The 20,068-nt window shown below is 42.5% G+C and overlaps 3 protein-coding genes across 10 annotated transcripts; 2 read left to right on the forward strand and 1 right to left on the reverse strand.

The window, feature by feature from the left end:
* Window positions 1–154: 154 nt before the first annotated feature.
* On the reverse strand, window positions 155–3,933 carry rnf41l (ring finger protein 41, like). Of its 7 annotated transcripts, none has more exons than XM_044207203.1 (7): window positions 3,772–3,933; window positions 3,449–3,658; window positions 2,834–3,275; window positions 2,454–2,480; window positions 1,646–1,808; window positions 1,409–1,529; window positions 155–917 (listed from the first exon to the last, which is right to left on the reverse strand). In XM_044207203.1, exons 3-7 carry the CDS (start codon window positions 3,237–3,239, stop codon window positions 516–518), a joined length of 1,119 nt encoding a protein of 372 aa, XP_044063138.1. In that variant the 5' UTR covers window positions 3,240–3,275; window positions 3,449–3,658; window positions 3,772–3,933; the 3' UTR covers window positions 155–515. The 7 variants fall into 7 exon arrangements, with proteins under 7 accessions (XP_044063138.1, XP_044063141.1, XP_044063145.1 ...); XM_044207206.1 differs by having other exon boundaries at window positions 3,449–3,625; window positions 3,722–3,797; XM_044207210.1 differs by lacking the exon at window positions 3,772–3,933 and having other exon boundaries at window positions 2,834–2,973; window positions 3,137–3,343; window positions 3,449–3,765.
* A 632-nt stretch (window positions 3,934–4,565) lies between these two features.
* rad54b (RAD54 homolog B) lies at window positions 4,566–19,176 on the forward strand. Of its 2 annotated transcripts, none has more exons than XM_044207201.1 (16): window positions 4,566–4,710; window positions 5,389–5,566; window positions 5,708–5,903; window positions 11,522–11,770; window positions 13,650–13,949; window positions 14,301–14,463; window positions 14,549–14,774; window positions 15,471–15,557; window positions 15,660–15,780; window positions 15,893–16,032; window positions 16,134–16,424; window positions 16,627–16,790; window positions 16,871–17,132; window positions 18,197–18,263; window positions 18,367–18,564; window positions 18,652–19,176. In XM_044207201.1, exons 2-16 carry the CDS (start codon window positions 5,420–5,422, stop codon window positions 18,873–18,875), a joined length of 2,835 nt encoding a protein of 944 aa, XP_044063136.1. In that variant the 5' UTR covers window positions 4,566–4,710; window positions 5,389–5,419; the 3' UTR covers window positions 18,876–19,176. The 2 variants fall into 2 exon arrangements, with proteins under 2 accessions (XP_044063136.1, XP_044063137.1); XM_044207202.1 differs by lacking the exon at window positions 4,566–4,710 and adding an exon at window positions 4,762–5,162.
* LOC122881260 (fibrinogen silencer-binding protein) lies at window positions 8,312–11,188 on the forward strand. The gene is made up of 2 exons (XM_044207212.1): window positions 8,312–8,718; window positions 9,543–11,188. The coding sequence occupies exons 1-2, from the start codon at window positions 8,312–8,314 to the stop codon at window positions 10,096–10,098; spliced, it is 963 nt and encodes a 320-aa protein (XP_044063147.1). The 3' UTR covers window positions 10,099–11,188.
* Window positions 19,177–20,068: the final 892 nt, after the last annotated feature.

The raw sequence follows: 20,068 nt of genomic DNA on the forward strand, positions 1-20,068 counted from the left end.
TTTCAAGATTTTAGGTTAGCTTAGACGTCAAAAATGTAGAATTTCCAAGTTCTTGCAGGACACTCAAAAAACATTTGACAAACATTTTCTAAGCAGATGATTCTACATCAGGTGGATCATAAATGAGGAAACTAGGAATAATTAGGTCCTGAGATCAAGAAAAGTATTTATTTGAAATCTGATGGATACAAGATCCAAGAGACATTACACAATGATCTGTTTGCAGAAATGATCAGGGGTGAGTCTACGAAATGTATGAATGAATGTCTATTCACTTTCATACAAGCCTAACAGTCAAAACCTCACTTTAGTTTGTAGAATTACACAAAAAGACCTGCCTGTCAAACACGACATGGTTCATTCCACAGCAGACTGTTCATTTACACTCAAAAAATCTAAAACTCATGCCACAAACTTCTGATTACTAAACTCTTGTCAGAAACTGTAAACCAAATATTAAAAAAATAAAGATTTAATCTTCTGGTTTTGGCTAATCTCCCACCAGTCCAGTCAACTTAGATAACCGTCACCTCCCGGCTTTTCCTCTTGATGCAGTCTAGAGTCAGGCTCCTGGTACTACCCTTACGCACCCCCTCTCCCAGCTGAGGTGATGGAGGTGGACCCGATATATTTATGACCTGAGCTGAATGCAATGATAGACTGGAAGCATGTAAAGATGCCTCCCTCTGCTGGTGTCTTGTCGGCTCAGCGTGTAGTTCCCAGGCAGATGTCTGCTGGTCTCCCCGATGCTGTTCCCTGGCTGCCTGTTCGACAGTCTGACTCCTGGTTGGCTGCAGGTCTCTGAGGAGCTCCAACAGTTCCCTCTTCTCCAGCTCTGCCTCTGCCAGTTCCTGTCTTCTCAGACGCTCTGCTCCTAACAGGGCTCGCATGTCGCACATCACACGGGACAACTGACCCTGAGGGCACAAGATTACTGAACATGCATCGACATGGTTCACAGCATAGCCTTGACAGTGGTGGGAGCATTTAGCTCCTAAAAGCAGCAGTTCCACTATAGAAAAAATTACTGAAGGATTAAGTATAAAGAGTGAAAAAAAACTTGAGACCAATAGTCAATAACAGTATTTACTAAATATTTATTTTGATATTGAAGCTCGACTTTTAAGACAACATGGATGAGAGTGCTCAGAAAAAAATGGAAATAAGAACATCAATATTTCCAAGAAAAATGCTGATGAAGATCATGTAGTAGCTTGCCATTAGATGGAGTGAATAAAGAAAGCACATATCTCTCTGAGATGTTGTGTGGTTTTGTAAATGTAGTGTTAAAGCTCTCACTAAATGGGAACTTGAGTAATGTGCCAGTACCTCAAATCTTTACTTCAGCCATGTTGTTGTTACCTTAAAAACTGAGGAATTAGATAGATGAGAAGGATTGACAGGTCACCTTGAGCTCCTCCACCTCGTTCTTCAGCTGCGACTCTTTCTGCACCATGTGTCTCCTCTGTGAGTCCAACCGAGACTCCATCTCTCGTCTCACCTCCTCCACCTTGCATAGCATCTCTGCCCTGCCGTGAATATTTAATGAGATAAAATTATGATCTAAAAAACGAATACAAACAGTAGCTGCGTTCAGGATTAATAGAGACTGAAGAGATTTTCATAACTGCACACATATACATACCTGAGCATCTCCACTTCAGTGCGCAGCTCTGCTACACAGTTATGCTGTGATTGGTCAATGGAGAGAAGGATATGACCACAGCCATTGGGACACTCCCTGCTGCGGAAGTTACATTCTGACAGGTGAGCCTCCAAACCCCGCCTCTCTACCTGCACAGGACAACCTGAGAGGACAGAGATGAATAGGCCAACCTGTATTGTCATGTACAGTCTTCCAAAATATTTTACAAAAAGGAAATTTGGTTTGCAGATGCGACTTTACATAAAAAATTATTACAAGTGACAGTAGTAGGAGTGGAAACAATCACACATCTTGAAGACAGGTCAGATATGGTCACACATCCAGTATGAGGACACCCAAACAACCAACCAATCTCTTTTTCACAGGTGCTTTTAAAAGTGGTGACCACTGTGTCTTTATAGGAAAGCTGTCTCAGATTACATTACAAGGTTAAAAGGTATAATGGTTGGCTATTCTGTAATTCTTTCAAATCTACTTTATACTTTGTGGAAGCAGAAGTAGAATTAGTAGAAGCAGAATTCGTATTCAATTGTGGTATAAAGAGAAAACTTGATTGTTTTCCACCCCTGAACATAAAGACCATGCCAGCTTTTTTACTCCTCACTACACTTGTTATGCCTCATCTTTGACCAAATTTAATAACTTCTCACAGATCACTGCAGTCATAGACAGCAGCAGAAATATCAGGTTGAATTTTGTGTAAAACTGTATGTTGCTGTTAGTGCCTGTAGTACTTAACACTGCAAAAAAGCCACACTGCATGCACACACTGTGTAACTGTACCTACCACAACGGTAACATATGTACTCTCCACCTGCCAATGATAGGTCACAGTCACATTGTGAGCACAAGAGCACATGCTTATATATGCATACACACTTTTAAATCTCTCATTAAAGAGTGATGGAAAGTTGACCCTGAATGCACTCTGTCTGAGGTCTGTGGGAGCTTTCAGTCCTGAACAAGTCCCATAGGTGCACTCATTTGGCAGGTAGCCATGACAACAAAAGAGCCACCTGCTGCTCCCACACACACACAGGTGTCACATTACTTTTATGTCCCACACATCCACATGGATAACCATTTAACAACCACAAACACTACCAATAAACTAATCATAACAATAATATGACACATCAGATGAGTGATCGGTGTGAGGTTTCACACCTGTGTTAGAGCAGGATATGAAGGCAAACTCGCACTCATCCTCATGTGTGTGCAGGCTCTCCAGGGAGCAGACCACCTCACAACCCTGCCCTGCATTCACACAACGTATCTGCAGACGAGTCAGGTCATTACGCATGTACCTGTCATCCAAGACAAAAATAAGCATCAGAGAAATAAGCATGGAGAGCAGTAGACATGTGTGACCCCACTGAATAGCAGAAAGAAAGTGTGGAACTTGGGAAGAATGAAATATTACAATGAAGAGATAATAAAAGACACACATATCCAGAGACGCAGACAGACCTGTACAGTGGTTTGAGGCTGCCCACATCCAGTGGCAGTCTGTCCTCAGGGCAGGAGTGGTGATGGACCAGCCAGCTGCTGATGCAGGCGCTGCAGTAGGCATGTTCACAGGGCGCCTGGAGGGGGCGCTCCAACACGTCTCGACACACACAGCACAGGAGACCCTCATTCACATAGCCTACAAACCTCTCCAGATCATAGCCCATCCTGCAACCACACAGATTCTACAAACATGACAAAAGGTGGGAATAAAACTAATATTCCTACCCCACAAAATAACTTTCACTTCATCCAACTCTTCCTTCTTCCTACCTTCTGTTGATTTCCACTCCCCTTGTTCACCCACAGTTGACCTCCCCTCTCCACTACTGCAGTCTCTCCTTCTTTATCTTCTCTCTCTCTTGACTTGTTGCTCCATCAAGGTGAGGGTCTCCTTTCTCGTAAAGCCCTCCCCTACCTTTGGGAGTGCGTCTCCATGGAGAGGTATCCCTGACAACGAGGGTTCAGGACACAGGCAGGCAGCTGTCAGACGAGATCAGATCAGATCAGGGAGACAGACAGAATTACAGTAGAAGAGACACTCACACTCAAAATCAGACACATTCTGCAGTAGTGTGTTTTCCTCACTGCTTTACCAATAAAGCTGGGTTCAGAGATTACTGCTGTCCTTCAACTGTTTCTGGCTCTCTTAATGACCCACCCTATCCTGGGTCTCTCTCTCTCTCTCTCTCTCTCTGGATGTGGGATTAACATGGATTACACTCTCTCCCTCCCTGATTGGATTATAGACTGCATGACATCAGATGATACAGACCACAGAAATCAAAGAGCAACCAAAACCCCTGGACTCATCCCAGTCCCTTTATATTCTATTAACTTCCATTTCCATTAGACTCAGTACTTTACTTAAATACTTAAAAAAAGAGCTATATCATTCAAATTTTCACTTAAGTGTACAAGAATGTGAGACTTTTCAGCAAAATGTACTTTGTGTATCAAGTACACATTATGCACCAGAATGGCTCCTGTCAGTGTTATGTCATTAAATATTATATTATTGGTTTATAATGACTGATACGTTAACATGGAGACTACATTTCAATGTTGTTGCTAGTCATAGTGTAGCTAATATAAACTATGTTATAAACTGTATTTTATGTGCTCATTATAGGTTTTGTAAATGTTACTCTGTGTGTCAAATAAATGTAGTGGAGAAAATGTACATCCAATCTACATGTTCTACAGATTTTATTATTCTTCTGAGGGGTGACGTGAGGTCACCCCGGGAAAGTGCTGGGTGAGCTCGATTTATAACTCACGACTGACGGGTTGCAGAAGTTCAAGGAGGATGTAGCCAGAAAACTGCTGTGACGTTAGAAACCAAACACACCCCATTCGTTCTGGCCACGCCCACTACCGGGGTTCAACCAATCACATTCTTCAAACCATTCGGCGGGAGAAATAGAACAGAATCGAGAGTTATAGGGAAGAAAAGATAAAACAAGACGGTTTTTGGGGAATTGAGTGACAGTTTGTGATCTTAAATGTTTTCATCCAACTTTTAGTTCGTCCGGGTATGTATGACACGTTTGACACGTTGTCACACGTTATCAAACATGACATTACAGCCGAGAATAAACCGGGTTATCAGTGTTAGCGAGTTAGCTAGCTTGCTAACCTGCCACAGTGAAGCAACAGGTTAATGTCGCTTGTAGCGTTGATCATTTCTAGTTACCCAGGTGTAGCAGGCCTACGACTTTCAGAGATGAAGCTGAAAAGGGTAGAAAGCCCTCGATTAGATGATTGTCCACAGGATATAGGAGAAGACTGGGATTGAATGTGTCGTATTAGTTTTGTTTCCATAAAATCCCTCGTTACCTTCCCCGTTCACGTTGTAACTTACAGAGTTGATTTTTTAGAAACTTTTCTCTGTTAATTAATCGTCGTTAGAGCTGCAGTTGTCGATTAGTGTCACTATAAAGACAAGGGCACCAACACTGAACTACTAAAGAAGAAATTGAGTTAGGTGGGGATGAACAACCCACCAGTCTCCGCTACACATTCGCTGACTGTACTGATTAACTAGTGAATGTAGATTCTGGAAGCAATTCTTTTCTTATCATTTTGTCAGAGCTTTGAAAGATCCTTGTGTGTTTCTGGGCCACTGAGTTAAATGATAATATACTGAGTAGCACCTAATTAATTGCCAGTATTAATTATTGTGTTGATGTTCTTTGCTTTCTGTCTTTAAGAGATAGATTATTGTGGGTTGCCAGTAGAAGAATGCGACGCTCAGGAGCTCCCAGCCAGCTCTTGGGTAATGCAGTGAAAAAGCCTCGGTTTGTTCATCCTGGAGCATCTACTTCATGTCTCCTGGCTGAATCCAAGCCCCTTACCCCTAAACTTGGTTTGGGCAATGCACTGGAAAAGGTAAATTAATCACAGCATTTTACCTACAGTATGAGCCCTCAGTATCCTTTTGATTGCCATCATCCTTGTTCATCATCCAACATTGTTTCAAACTTCCTCAGATTATAAAGTCTCTTTTCTCTTCCTCTTCTCATCCTGCAGGTCCAGAGAAGTCTAGCAGCACCAGCTCTGAGTAAAACAGAGTATGAAGCCCAGCCCAAGGCTGCCAAGCCTGCTCCAGCCTTGTCAAAGGCTCTGGCTCGTGTTCTTAGTGCAACGGAAAGTAAGGAAAATGAGGCTGAGACAGGACATCCTAACGCTGGCTCGGACGAGTTCACAGAAGACAACAGACCAGCAGGTAACTGGAGTAGTAGCAGTACCTGGTATGGTAAATATCTGGTTTATTTAGCAACGTTTCAACCCAACATAAGTCTTTTGCAGGCAAACACCCACCTGAAGGAAAGGAGAGATAACAAAATTACACATCATATATCACATTCGTATGTCCCAGAATGTCCGATACCTGCTATGGTAATGCTGCTATTATAATAGGCAATAGGGTTGTATGAAGTACTGTGTGTGAGAGTGAGGGGAATGCATATTTATAGCTCACACTGACACCATATTGATACTCAAAAAGTCATCCTGATTCGTCATTCGTCGTGATTGCTGAGTGTTCAAGTTTCCACCAAAGACCTAAATTTTAAAATATTAACTGGCAAACTCTGAGATCTTAAGGAGACACTGAATTAGTGCTCAATTAAATGCAGGTAGGCTGGAAAGATCAACCAATTAAGCCTGTATGATAAAAGAATCAACTGTAAAACAATAACCAATGTGTTTGCTGCTACAGGTGCTTAATTAGAGCAATCAAGACCAGGGCCATTACATCTAGGTAATTTAGTCACTAATTTCTCAATTGATGTATTATGTGTGTGTGTGTGTGTGTGTGTGTATATATGTGTATATATATAATCCAAACTATAGTAACAACTTAAAAAATGACACACATCTTGGATCAGAAATACAAAATCACTGTGCTCCATGTTGAGTAACAGACTGAGAGATATGAGAATTTGCTTCACAAATAGTCTATATGTGCATTAGCTAACACTAAAATCCCCTGATTGGTAGTTCACTAAATTCATTGATGGACAATAATATTAAATGATCTAGGAAAAATTTAGGAAACTTATCGCTTAATCCTCCAATTGCCTGGATCTCCTGTTCAGATGTCAATTATTATGAAACACCTATAACCGACTACCTATTAGAGGGATTGAATTCCTCCCTGCACAGGTATAATCTTCCGCTGCAAAATCCTTTTTATTTTCATGAAAGATAATGCACGTAAAGCCAGACTTCTTGGTTGTTGGTTCAGTTGCCTTTTTTTTAGAGGCAGGAGGTAGTCTGCTTTAATTTAATAAAACCCCAGCCCGGTTCTCTCCACGTGTTATTTTTATTCTCACACATACTGAGATTCATTGTTAATCATTACCTACACCGTCACAATAACACAGGGTCCGTGTTGCTTTCACTAGATAATTATGAACCGGCGTGCAAGTAAGTAAGTTAGGGCACATGCTCTAGTTAAATGTCCTTTATTTCGTTTATTATTATTATTTGTATTATTTTTTAGCAGTTTCTAAATAAACCACCGTGTGATGCTGCCAAGAGTGATGCGGAGCGACATCGCTCTCGTTCAGCAGTGTGTGACTGTCTCCCTGTGGCTAATAATAACACACACACACGCGCGCGCTGAAGGTGGATGTTAAACCAGGCGGACTGAGTGACAGCAGGTCCAGCATTATGCAAATTGGCGGGGTAGTGCAGCGGCAGCGCCGGGCAGATTAGGACTGTGCTCGGGATCAGTGAGCCATCGCTCCCTCCTGCTGCAAGAGCAACTAGTGCCTCTGTTTTCCACCCTGAAAACACGCGGCTCACACACCCTCTGCCTTTAACGCAGCACGGGTTCCACACGCGCCCTGAACACGTGTTTTAATCATATGAATCAGTATTCCTGTTGCAGAGTTGAGATTTATTTTATGCGTTCACCGTACTCGGCATAAAATGGATATAAGCGCTCTGCGTCTGCGGGCATGCGCAGCACGCTCACTAACCCCTCCCCCACTCAGTTAGTTAAGCCAGCGCTATTTCAAAACATCATTCACTTTTGGAAAATAGACCCCTGACCCCTAATAAGCAGTAATACACTGTTTTAAGACTGTTTACCCATTTGTGAAGGGCACATGCTTCGGCTGCCGTCCGTGTGTCATTATATAGAGGCAGTGTGGCTGTGCTCTGTGCTGTGCTTGGTTTGGGGTTTAGAGAGACCGAGCTGTAAGTAGGTCGGGCTGGGTTTAAGCGGCTTAGCTACGTCAGCCTAAGCTGGGAGGAATTCATCCAAAGCCCTCCGCGGTAGGCGGGGGCCTAAACGAGGCTGGCCTAGTTAAGCCTGATTCTTATTGTGTGCAGCACAGCCTGTTTTTTTGTGCAACATAGCTGAGAGGGAACCAAGGAGTAGTGTATGAATCTATGCACATGTTAGGCATAGCTTATGTTTGATTTAGAGGAGAAGGAAAATGAGACATGTATGGGGGTTAGACCAGTGTTAGCTTTATCACCGTGGAACAAGAGAAGCCAGCAGCAGGGACAAAAAAAAAAAAGACAGGTGGGAAGAGTGAGTAGCCATAGTACCAAGTGTGGTTGCTGAAGGGTGACAGCCATAGGCCTGACTTGGTCTGTGTGAGTGCGCTATGCTATAAGATGGCATCCAGCTCTGTGTTTCTGTCCAGTATGGTGGGTAAAGCTCGCTCCTCCAACTTCACCCTCTCTGAGAAACTGGACCTGTTGAAGCTGGTCCGTCCTCACATCCGCATCCTGGAGGAGCACACCAACAAGCATGCGGTCATCGTGGACAAGAACAAGTGCTGGGACACTGTGGCTGAGCAGTACAACGCCTTGGGAGGGGACAGACCCCATCGCACCGCTCAGGGCCTCAGGACCCTCTATAAGAGACTGAAGGAGTCAGCCAAGCAGGAAGTGATGCAGCGGAGACACGCCCAGCCAGAGTACAGAGCGAGCATCTCTGAGCCAACCAGGAGAATTATGGAGATGATCCCTCACCTGTTTCACCATGTGCCCATCCACGAAAAGGACCAGGCACTGCGCAGGTACAGTGTGATATACACCTACAAGCACAGACACACATTTTAACACATACCTGATGGGATAAAACAACAATCAGGCGGAGTTTAGCAAGCTCCAAAACAGTATGTAGTCATGGGACTGATTCAACTGGTAGAGGAGGAGGGAAGGGAGGTGCTGAAATCTCATCAGATTACACTCTCTCTGTACAATATGTCCTGCCATTACCGTTTTGTTCACGTACATTCAAAATACTCAACTTTTGTTTTGATATTGATTAATCTGTCAGTTCTTTTAGTTTTAGGTGAATCATGTAGTGTTTAAAAAAAAAAATGTTTTAAACAAGACAAGTACCGATCACAAATTAGACCCCAAAATAATGATTTGAACTTCAACTCAAGTTATCAGTGCTAGGAAAATGAGGCTGATGCAGAATATATCGAAATTGGCTCAGGGGACAACAAACCATTGAATAATTCAGTGTAAATTGTTGTTTTTTTAATAAAGATACATACCTACCTAAGAATACCTATTGCAAATTAGACTTCAAAATAATGTTATGAACTTGCTTACTCAATGTGACGAGCAGCAACAAAATCCATGCATAATAATGTGAAACAGCAAGCATAACCATAACCAGCATAGGTTTGTTATATTTTACTTTGGTGAATCACGTCATTTCCTCTTGTCTACTTTAATTAGTAAATTGATCCTTTTGATTGATTTATTTAGTGTGCATTATCATCAACAGAGGTCTTCTCACACCTCACAGAAACCACATCTAGACACTCCATAAACAGTGTTTAAGCACTCTAGTCTCACTTATATTTATCCCTCATTCCATTTTTAGATTAATATACAGCAAGCACAACTCTCCCATCGAACATCCTGGCAGCAGCTCCTCTCTGGCTGGACTCCAGGATTACTCAGCAGCTGTCCCAAGTATCCCCCATGAGGTGGTCCAGCTGGACCCTGAAGAGGATGTTAAACCACCGCCAGACCTCCCCATCCTGTCCGCACACACTAGGCCAGGGCTGGATGGAGGCCAGGAGCAGGAGGGGGAGCAGGACTTGGGCAGCGTCCACGATTACGAAGCATCCCTGTCTCCCACCCCTTCCTCCGTTAACATCCCCCTCTCTACCTCGCCGCTGCCCTTACGCCATGACCTGTACCCCAACGACATCTACCCTCACCACGAGCCCGACAGGTTTCGCCCTCTGCACCTGGCCAAAGAGGAGCACGAGTTGGTGTTAGCTAATCACAGGAAGGTTGCAATGTACCTGGAGGAGAAGAGGGAGGGGCTAAAGAGGAAACAGGACCTGGAGGAGGAACTTCTGAGAGCCAAGATCAAAGTGGAGAAACTAAAAGCTGCTCGACTGAGACACGGACTGCCAGTTCCTCTGTAACAAGAATGAACACGCACATCTGTGGCCAGTGTTAGAAAGGGAGACGCTCTGAGGTGTGGAGAAAAAGCTGAGGAGCAATCGCACCCATCTGTTTCATGTTTGAGAGCTCTTTCAGAACTTTAATTTCTTTTGGAAACATAGTGCCTCATACAGACACTGAAAGCTTGTTTGCAAATTGCAGGATAAGGCTGACTTGTGTTGCCATAAGTCTGTGTTTATGCTTGTCAGTGTTAAAAATCTGTCGTCATTCTCTCACTTATTGACTGAAGCGGCAACAACACTTGTAAGTGCTCAGATTACAAATACTGTGACAGGCCAAAATAGGTGAAATAAATGTGAAAGTCTAGGTTTTAGAAGGGATTATTAGTAGTAATGAATGACATGTAACATGATGGTGGTTTTCTTGCCCAGATCTGCCACCAGTATGCATCTATGGGAATTTTAGCATCTTGTTAATGATCTTTTTTATCCAGGATTGTTAGAAGAATTATTCTAACAGCATTTATTGCAATGATATACTGGAGTGTCATAAGTGTGAGTCTGCCCAGATCAACATCAGGGGGATTGTTTTGCGCTCTGCTCATCCTTTATAAAGAACATTTCCACTTGATCTGACATCTGTAAAAATCAGATGTGATAAACTAGAGGCATTTCCTTTTAGCACTTTTTGGTAACCAAATTAGGGGACCTTTTCCAAAATTCTGTAATAATTGCTTAAAAAAAATTAAAAAGAAGCACTCCCAACCAACAAAGTTAAGTCTTTTTTTAGAACTGAGAAATGTTCAGATACCAAGGATTGAAACACAAGTCTAACTGTTGAAGGCCTTAACACATGATGCTAATGATGACAAATGTGAGTTTCTGAATTCACATGGAAGTGAAGTCAAACATGTTCAAGTCAGAAATCCTCTCAGTTTGCTGAATTGATGGCCAGTTAAGTGATCAAAAGAAGGGAGATGTGGAAGTGGTTATGTGATGTTATTGTTATTTAATGTATGTCACTACAACATTGATTGTCTTGTAATGTTGGTATATGAGTGTTGTCAGTTTCTTTTAAAGTTTTTTCCTGACCACTTATTTCTATTAAAAAAGGAAGGTTAATATTGTGGTCTTTTGTTTGTTACATGTCAAACACATCTCCTCTCATAATATCAGCCTCTCTGAGGAAGACCTTTTTATTTCTCAGTTGGGTTGTCTGTAATTACATATCTTTATCATTGTTACCAACATTAAAAGCAAAGGAACACATGATGACCAAGGCCTGTGAACGTATGAGGAGGGGACTGTCATCCTAGGTATGAAGGTCTAGTATGATGGGTAGACTTGGTACAACAGTGACCTCTGCTGGTGGGTTGTGTGAGTTGTGTCTAAGATATCTCCATTGATTTTTCACTGTGTTGTACTGTATGTCTTTGTGTTACAGGAGTGAACGGTTACCCTCAGTTGATTCCCGGGTCTTCTCAAACCCCTCAGCCTCCAGTGGGGTCAGCCTGTGTTTCTGGAGCCACAGGCTCAGACTCCGGCTGCAGTCAGGACGGAGTGCGTTACCTCAGTGTGATGTGGTGTAAGGCCAGTAAGAAGAAACACAAGCGCTGGGAGGGCGATGCAGTCCTGGTTACAAGAGGACGCACAGCCACACTGAAAGATATGGAGGGCAAGGATATTGGCAAGGGTGAGGCAAGACACCTCAAGTTACATTTTATTTTTTACTTACTGCCATTCTTTTGTCTGGTGGGAGAAGGAGCAGTGTTACTGCAGTCTATGTTGCCTGTGACAGTTAAGCAAATCTTTAACATAAGTCATTTTAAATTCTAATTTAATATCATGTCTTCTGGTAGAAAACATCAAGTATGTAAGTATCAAGACTGTGCCTCCTCTGATCTGTGCTCTGTTATACATGTAACCACACCCAACTGTAAAGTTTGGGTGTAGTGACTGCACCTTGAGTATACTTGTTTACCCCTGCAGCAAGGTCAAAAATTCAAACAAGTGTCAGCTGGAGTCAAGTTGTTCTTTAAGCTTAACCTTCAAACGGAATTGATTGTATTTACTGTGTTATATCATTCATAATATGTAGTATTTTGTAATGTGAAATGAGTTTATTTATTTAAATTTGGTATTTCAATGTTTAAAGTACCCCTCCACTCAAAAATGTGTTTTTCTTATGTTTAAGTCCCCTAAAATGTCAGACCTTGACATTACTGACTCGTATCTGTGCAAAGTTAGTCACTAGAGAGGTGTTTTCACATTCTGCTATTGAAGGGGGAGATGTCTGTACACTTCCCTAAAATCTGAGTTTTAAACGTACTCCCGGGAAGCTAGATTTGGTACATCACAAATTCGAAAGCCAATCACAATGCCACCAGCAAAGAAACCTGAGACCTCCAGCGCAGAGCGGACTTGTCAGTACAGAGAAAGTTAGGGTAGTGAAAGTTTTGACAGTAAACATGGCGTGGTGCGGAGTGTGCAGTTTTTGGATGTAAACCGGACCCTGGATCTTCCTTCCACCATCTACTAACGTTACGTAATAACAATGTGAACACACTAACATCGTAGCAGATATTACTGTATGTTTTACAACCACTAACTCTGTGTCAGCCACTGTTGCAAGCTAACAAACAATATAAACAAAGATGCTAACTACACTTACCATTCTGATATGTCTGCTAGTCGCCGATTTTGGTGCACAGTAGACTCCTCATCTGGGTCTGACTGAGGCTCAAACATGTACAATGTTTCCTCTAACTAGCCATCTTGATTCGCACCACTCTCTCACCATGGATGTATGTCTCTCACCCACATCCATGCTCTCACTGGCACCGGTCAACCTAACACGCAGCGGTGGCGGGCGGGCCTTTATAGATCCAGAATTTCTCAATGAGGGAGAATGAGTAGATGTGCTTCCAGTCCCTTTTCAGAGTTATTTTTTTACTTTTTATGTGGGATAACCATTTTAAACAAAATATTAATCAAAGCAGAGTATTTTTACATACATGTCTGGAGGGGAACTTTAACATTTGTTTTAAACCTGCAACAACTGATTTTTTTGGCCACTTTGGGGCAGCGGAGACAAGCTGTGAACACAACATTGACATATAACCTTTTAAGCAAATATAACAAACGTTCAAACTCACGGAGCAAAATTAGTATTCTAATAAAGGGGGGGGGTGCCTTTATTTAAAGTGCAGCTGAAGATAGACAGGAAAGGGGGAGAGAGAGAGGTGATGACATGCAGCAAAGGGAGTCATGTTTCTGTTTACCTGACGAATGTAAGTCCAATACTCACACTCTTTTTAGCTCTGTTTTTGGTCTCCACCAACTCCTGAAGGAAATATCTGACTCTTCAGCTGCTGAGTGCTCCACTATGTTCACTAGCTAGATGCTAACTTTGTCTGTCTGCTGTTTGGTGCTGAGCAGGTAGCGCACAACGTATCGTAGCGAAACATTTAAAAAAGTATAACACTACTAGATCATTTATCCCAATATACACAGCCATTAGTTCAGTGGGTATGTTTTTGTGTGTGTGTGTGTGTGTGTGTGTGTGTGTGTAGGAAGTGGCTATAAAGTGTCCGTGCTGGCCTCCCTGTCTGAGGGAGAGACCCTGATGATTGGAGGGAAGGAGGTGGAGGTGATGGGGGTCATTTCTGCTGAGGACTTCGCCAGGGGACGTTGTTTCCAAGAGGTCCAAGTAGAGAAAGAGGAGCCACACACAAAGTCGGCTCCACCTCCCTCTCGTCGCTTGGGGTCCAAACCTTTCTGCCCCCCAACGATGTTGGGGAGAACAGATAATCCAGGATCCAAACCAGGGGAGGAACAAACCTGCAGACCTCGCCATGACCCACTGGCTGCAGGTATGTAGACTAAATCAGAAACTTTATTTATTGGAATGAGATAATTCTCAATAATGACAAAGTCCCATTGCTTGTACATGAATTCTGAAATGTTTTTTGTATAATTTTACTTTTTCTAAAAAGTCCACAATTATTTTTTCTTTTTTGTTCCTCTTCAAATTTGATGTTTGTTAGACTTTTTTTTTCTGATGAAAAATAACACTAATGCTTATTCAAAAATATATCATTTTTATTTTTGACATTTTTTGGCATCTTTTTTTTTTTTTTTTTTTTACAAGACTTGTCATTTCACATTTTTTCATATACAAACATTGTGTACATACATAGTCAGGGCCTCTGGATGTTTTGCAGGTGCACTGGTGATGCCTCGTCCCTCTACTAATCACCAGTGGTCTAATAACAAGTCGGGGCTTCCTGTGGTTGACGTTGTTGTCGACCCATACCTGACCACTCACCTGCGACCCCACCAGAGAGACGGCCTGCTCTTTCTCTATGAGTGTGTCATGGGCATGAGGTAATAGAGCTTTTTGACTCACAGCAGGGAAAATAATCACAGCTGTTATTAGGATTCCTTATGGATCATATTGTATGTACTTCAGAGCTATGGGTCGCTATGGGGCTATCCTGGCTGACGAGATGGGTCTGGGGAAGACCCTCCAGAGCGTGGCACTGTCCTGGACGTTGCTCAAACAAGGAGCGTACGGTGGGAAACCAGTCGCTAAGCGTGTCCTTGTGGTTACCCCTGGCAGCCTCGTGCAGAACTGGGGTGCAGAGTTTAACAAGTGGTTGGGCCGTGAGAGGATCAGCATTTTCACTGTGGATCAGGTGAGGGGGAAAGGGAAAATTCTTTCTTTTGGATGTTGCTTTCTTTTGGATTTACAAGCAGCATGATGGAATTATAAGTAGAAAGATTTCTGTTAGATCAGAGGTTTCAGGTTCAATTTATCATGGAGCAAGGCAATTTTATTTATATAGCACATTTCATTCCAAGTGAGCTCATTGCGCTTTACATTTAAGAGAATTCAGCAACAAGTGACATGTAGCAAAAGAGTATAATAAATTATAATAGTAATACATAATGTAAAATGAATACCAAATAATAATTAAATACAAAAAGACTCTCCCTCCTGAAGAACCCACATGTACCCCACAGACATAAACCATAGACACAAACATCAATAGAAACACACAACAGTAATGTAGGATTCCTAAGAAAGATACTCACACAAAGGTACTGTACCTGATGCTGTATTATAAGCTTGCTATGAAGAGGGGAAAATGCTCTTAAACTAGTTCCCTATCTTTATCTTAAGCCTTTTCTTAAATTGTTTTGTATTTTGTCTCTCTGTGCTTTTGTTTTTCTTTCTTCTTCCACTTTGTATTTAATTTTATTTATAGCTTATTCCACACTGATCTATGACTTTTCCAGGTCTTGTAGGTCTTTTTGTCAGATTCACTCATTTACCTTAATCTAGCATGTGTTAAGTCATTAATATACATTCTTTGTTGATATATGTATAGGACCACCGGATAGAGCAGTTTGTATTATCCCCTCTGCACAGCGTTCTTGTCATCAGCTATGAAATGCTGCTGCGCTGCCTGGAGCAGGTATGTTCACCCTGTGTCTCGCTGTCAAGTGTGCATGTTACAAATAAATCAGCTTATATCATCTTTTTGTTTAGTTAGAGTATTATTTTCTTGTGTTTTCAGGTTCAGAAAGTGGAGTTTGGTCTTGTAATTTGTGACGAGGGCCACAGACTAAAGAACAGCAGCATCAAAACGTCCTCAGCCCTCAGCAGCCTGAGCTGTAACCGCAGAGTCATACTAACAGGTACACACTTGTGCTTCTGACAGAAAGACATAGGAAATCTTTAAGGAGTCTCTGACTGACAACTACAACTTCTTGTAAAGGTTTTATAATAAATTGTCTATGTGTTTTAAAGGCACCCCAGTACAGAACGACCTGCAGGAGTTCTATGCTATTATAGAGTTTGTTAACCCGGGGATTCTCGGGTCGTCCACTGCATATAGGAAAGTGTATGAGGAGCCCATTCTACGCTCCAGACAGCCCTCCTGCACAGAGGTATTGCTACTTCTGTACCTCTTGCTTCTTCTTTCCTTATGTAGTCACTTGACAACTCTGTCTGGCTTTAAACCCGATGTCGTATCTGTCTCTGCCAACAGGAGGAGAGAGTTTTGGGAGAAGAGCGAGCAGCAGAGCTTTCTCGTCTGACTGGCATGTTCATCCTGAGACGGACGCAGGAGATCATCAACCGCTACCTGCCTCCTCGTCTCGACTGGACGTTGTTCTGCGACCCGTCCCCTCTGCAGCGAGAACTGTACAAGCATCTCCTATGCCACAGAGTCTTCAGAGCCTGCCTTCAGGGCTCCACGCAAACTCACACACACCTGGCCTGCATCACTGCCCTGAAGAAGCTCTGTAACCACCCTGGTCTGCTCCACTCCACTGTCAAGGTTAAGTTCTTTATTAGTCAGTAGGGGAGTGAAACATGCATCTTTCTAAGTTAGTAGCCTCTGAACATATTGATCTTATTTGATTGCCTTATGTTGTTGAAGGTATTTATTGAACTCTGAACATCAGTTCTGTTGTCAATCTGTATTACATGTTAGTGTTTGGAGATGTGGCTAACTGTGAGTACTGTGTTATGTTTTCTAGGAAAAAACAGACCGTGGTTCAGTGGAGAGCTCTTTATACGAGGGCCTGGTAGAGCTCTTCCCGGAATCCTACTCTTCAGGTGGATTCAACACTGCTGACTCTGGAAAACTTCTGGTTCTGTCGGACCTGTTGACCGCCATCAGACAACTCAGCCCTTCAGACAGGTGTGTGTGTCAGGTGTTTGCATTTGCATGTATGTATTTTTGTCCATATATACTGACAAAGTATGTGTTCCCCCCTGCAGGGTGGTTGTAGTGTCCAACTATACTAAGACACTTGACTTGCTCCAGGACTTGTGTGTACACTTGGGCTACACCTTCTGCCGACTTGACGGACAGACACCCACCAGCCAGAGACAGCGGCTGGTTGACAGTTTTAACAGTCCCTACTCTCAGACCTTCCTGTTTCTGCTGAGCTCCAAAGCAGGTGGAGTGGGGCTTAATCTGGTGGGTGCTTCCCACCTGGTGTTGTATGATATTGACTGGAATCCTGCCAATGACATTCAGGTAAGACACATACATACTCACAGACATGCCTACAAAGTTAAAAATCTGTAACACTGTTTTGTTTGACGTAACCAGCTTTGTTTTTGGTATCTTCTGTCATGCGAACACACACATATTAACCTGTCTGGTTCAGTTCAAACAAACTTGGGGGGTTCTTTTTGTTTAGGCTGGTGTGAAAGCTGTCAATCGAACTCTAAAAGACTTGCAAGACTAAACAAGCGGACAGAGACTTTCCCTGAAAAGAAGCCTCTGGGTCCACTTCCAGGCGAAATCTCAAGGTTTTTATCATAGTAGAGATGTGATTTGTAGCATTAAGTCTAAAGCTAAACAACTCTTAAATCATCTGCTGGATGTGAACTGTTAAGGAAGCAATCTTAAGTGACCTGTATGAGCAACATACTGTATGTATGCAAGTCGTTCTGTAACCATAGTAAAAATTTGTGTTAGTGGGGGGATTTTCAATCACAAAGTGAATAGGAGTTAAACAGAGTTGTGTTGCCTTTGTGTCTTTCGGCAGTTCATTAAAAAGTGAGTGAAATGTAGTGACCACCCACCCTACCCCGGTAATATTACAGTAAAAGACACCTCTTTTGTTTCCTTTTTCGACCTGACCTGGTCGTTACTATTTACAAGGTTGAGTTGCAGTCTCAACAAATGATGTTCGTAATCAGTTTCTTTTTGGTGAGCTCTTTATGACACCAGAGAAAATAAATATACACATAAAGTGCCATAAAAGTGCGGCATCATTTGCTGTTCGTCACCAGAATTTGATTTCCCCACTTGGGTCCAACCGCTGATGACACAGGATGACATCACCAAAACTATTCAATAAATGAGTTACCTGTTTCTGTATAAAAAGTCAGTGTGAACATGAACCTGGCAATAACTAAAAGGAAACAACTATGAATCTTTTTTCTTTTTTTTTTCCTTCATCTGGACCAAATGAACCAAACTACATGTGTGGAAGCACCCTCAGACTGTATCACATTAATATACATGCACATCCACCAGATGGTGCTGTGTACATGTGTCATTCTCCCCTGCAACTTTTCCTTCTCTACTAGGCCATGGCTCGAATATGGAGAGATGGACAGAAGAAGGCAGTGCACATCTATCGTCTCCTCACTGCAGGTCAGAATAAACAAACACACACAATGAGCCAGAATGTTCAACATACAATGAACCAGACTGGTGTGAAGTTTTATGTCTGGGTGTGTGTGTTACTTCCTCGCAGGCACTATTGAGGAGCGTATATTCCAGAGACAGGTGTCGAAACAGGGGCTTTCGGGGACAGTGGTTGACCTGGGCAAAGGGGCGGAGCACACCAGCTTCTGCACCAGTGAACTGCAAGATCTTTTTAGCCTGACAGACACGCCCTCTCTAACACATGACCTGCTGAACTGCAGCTGCAGCATGGACGGTTCAGTCCAGGGTAGGCACACAGGCGACGGCCCACACACTGACGCCAGTGTTTGACTTCACTGAGACACTTTAACTCACTTTTTTTCTTCATTCTCAGCTGTCATAGAGGAGGAGGAGTTGCACGTTTCTGATAGGCCGTGCCAGCTCGGTCGTCAGGGTGACCGCGGGGGGCCAGCGCAGAAGCATCTCAGCATGTCTGAGCTGATGCAGTGGAGACATTTCTCTGGTGACACATACACCTTCTCAGACCCCTACATCGATCAGGCACGAAACCACATCACCTTCGCCTTTCAGACCACCATCTCTCACACAGCTCAGTAAACAAACACACTAGATTACACTCTAGATATAGATGACTCACACACATATATTTCTTCTACATGTTTGTCTTCAGGCCCTCTGGGCTTTGTCTGCAGCCTGGCTACAACATATTACTAAACACTCAACAGTTGCTGCCAACAACAGCAATACAGTTTCCAACAGTTTTAAGTGACATTGTTTGTGGGATTCTGTATCTTGTCTTGAATGTTTTCTTTATTTATTCAAAGAAATTTGCTGTAAAACTTCATTAAATAAATGAAATTCAAAAGGAATGTGTGTAATAAACAGGCTTTTAAGGAGACGGTGTAGTCCCTCTTTCGTCCAGGAGTGTTCCATCGTAGAAAAGGTTTCAGTCATAGTCATCTCGACACTGTTTTCAGAATCAAGACGTTAAGCTTAAATTTCTGAGTTCTCAGACCATTTTCGCAATTGAGAATGACTTCCGGATGGGAGCCGAAACGTCTTGATTCTGAAAACAGTGTCTAGATGACTTCGACTGAAACCTTTTCTACGAAGGCTTTTAAGGAGTTGAACATTTGTTATTAACTGAAGAATTTCTTCCTGGGAAAAGCAGAGCATGTTAAATACATGTATGAATGTGGCAGATTGGAAGTGTTTGTGTGCCAGGTAGGTTTTACATCCACATACTGTAGATAAGTGTGCAAGAGAGGTACTTCTGTGTCCTTCTAGTGTAATATTTACTATGTTAATTAGGAGATTTATGTTGTTTTGAGACATGTTTAGGTGACACAGAGCCTGGGTGCTATGGAGACAATGTGACCGTTCATGGTTGTCTGCACAGTGAGTATACCATCCGGAGCTGAATCTTCTGATAGAATAAAGGCAAACAAGGGAAAATCTTTATCCTGAAGTTTTGTGCTATAATATTACATTTTATGTATTATGTATGTATTTTATGTATGATGTGTAGTGACCTTATACATTAGTGTTTAGTGAACCGGCAGGGTTTTTTGATGTGGGCCATACTGTGATCTGTTCAGTCTGTTATTTTGGATAACACTGGTCTATTCATGCTGTTCAACACAAAGCTGCTGCGTGGGAGTTATGTAGTTGTGTGTTTCTGTGTGTGTGCGCCCTGAATTCACATATGATTTGTGCTCGGGTCTGTCAGATTGACTGAGTGCCAATACAATGTGTCTTTACATAAACAGGGTAATTATTATTTATTGGAT

This window comes from Siniperca chuatsi, linkage group LG9 (assembly GCF_020085105.1).
Source record: "Siniperca chuatsi isolate FFG_IHB_CAS linkage group LG9, ASM2008510v1, whole genome shotgun sequence".
In the NCBI taxonomy this organism is placed as follows: Eukaryota; Metazoa; Chordata; class Actinopteri; order Centrarchiformes; family Sinipercidae; genus Siniperca; species Siniperca chuatsi.

Bases quoted from the DNA above. Each gene is read 5' to 3' on its own strand.
- rnf41l (XM_044207203.1), bottom strand. From the start codon at position 3,239: ATGCCTACTGCAGCGCCTGCATCAGCAGCTGGCTGGTCCATCACCACT. The intron at 2,481-2,833 runs GTGTGAAACCTC...TATCATTGGCAG, and splicing joins CATATCCTGCTCTAACACAG to GTGGAGAGTACATATGTTAC. The intron at 918-1,408 runs GTGACCTGTCAA...TTGTGCCCTCAG, and splicing joins ACGAGGTGGAGGAGCTCAAG to GGTCAGTTGTCCCGTGTGAT.
- rad54b (XM_044207201.1), top strand. From the start codon at position 5,420: ATGCGACGCTCAGGAGCTCCCAGCCAGCTCTTGGGTAATGCAGTGAAA. The intron at 5,567-5,707 runs GTAAATTAATCA...CTCATCCTGCAG, and splicing joins TGGGCAATGCACTGGAAAAG to GTCCAGAGAAGTCTAGCAGC. The intron at 13,950-14,300 runs GTATGTAGACTA...GATGTTTTGCAG, and splicing joins CCATGACCCACTGGCTGCAG to GTGCACTGGTGATGCCTCGT.
- LOC122881260 (XM_044207212.1), top strand. From the start codon at position 8,312: ATGGCATCCAGCTCTGTGTTTCTGTCCAGTATGGTGGGTAAAGCTCGC. The intron at 8,719-9,542 runs GTACAGTGTGAT...TTCCATTTTTAG, and splicing joins AAGGACCAGGCACTGCGCAG to ATTAATATACAGCAAGCACA.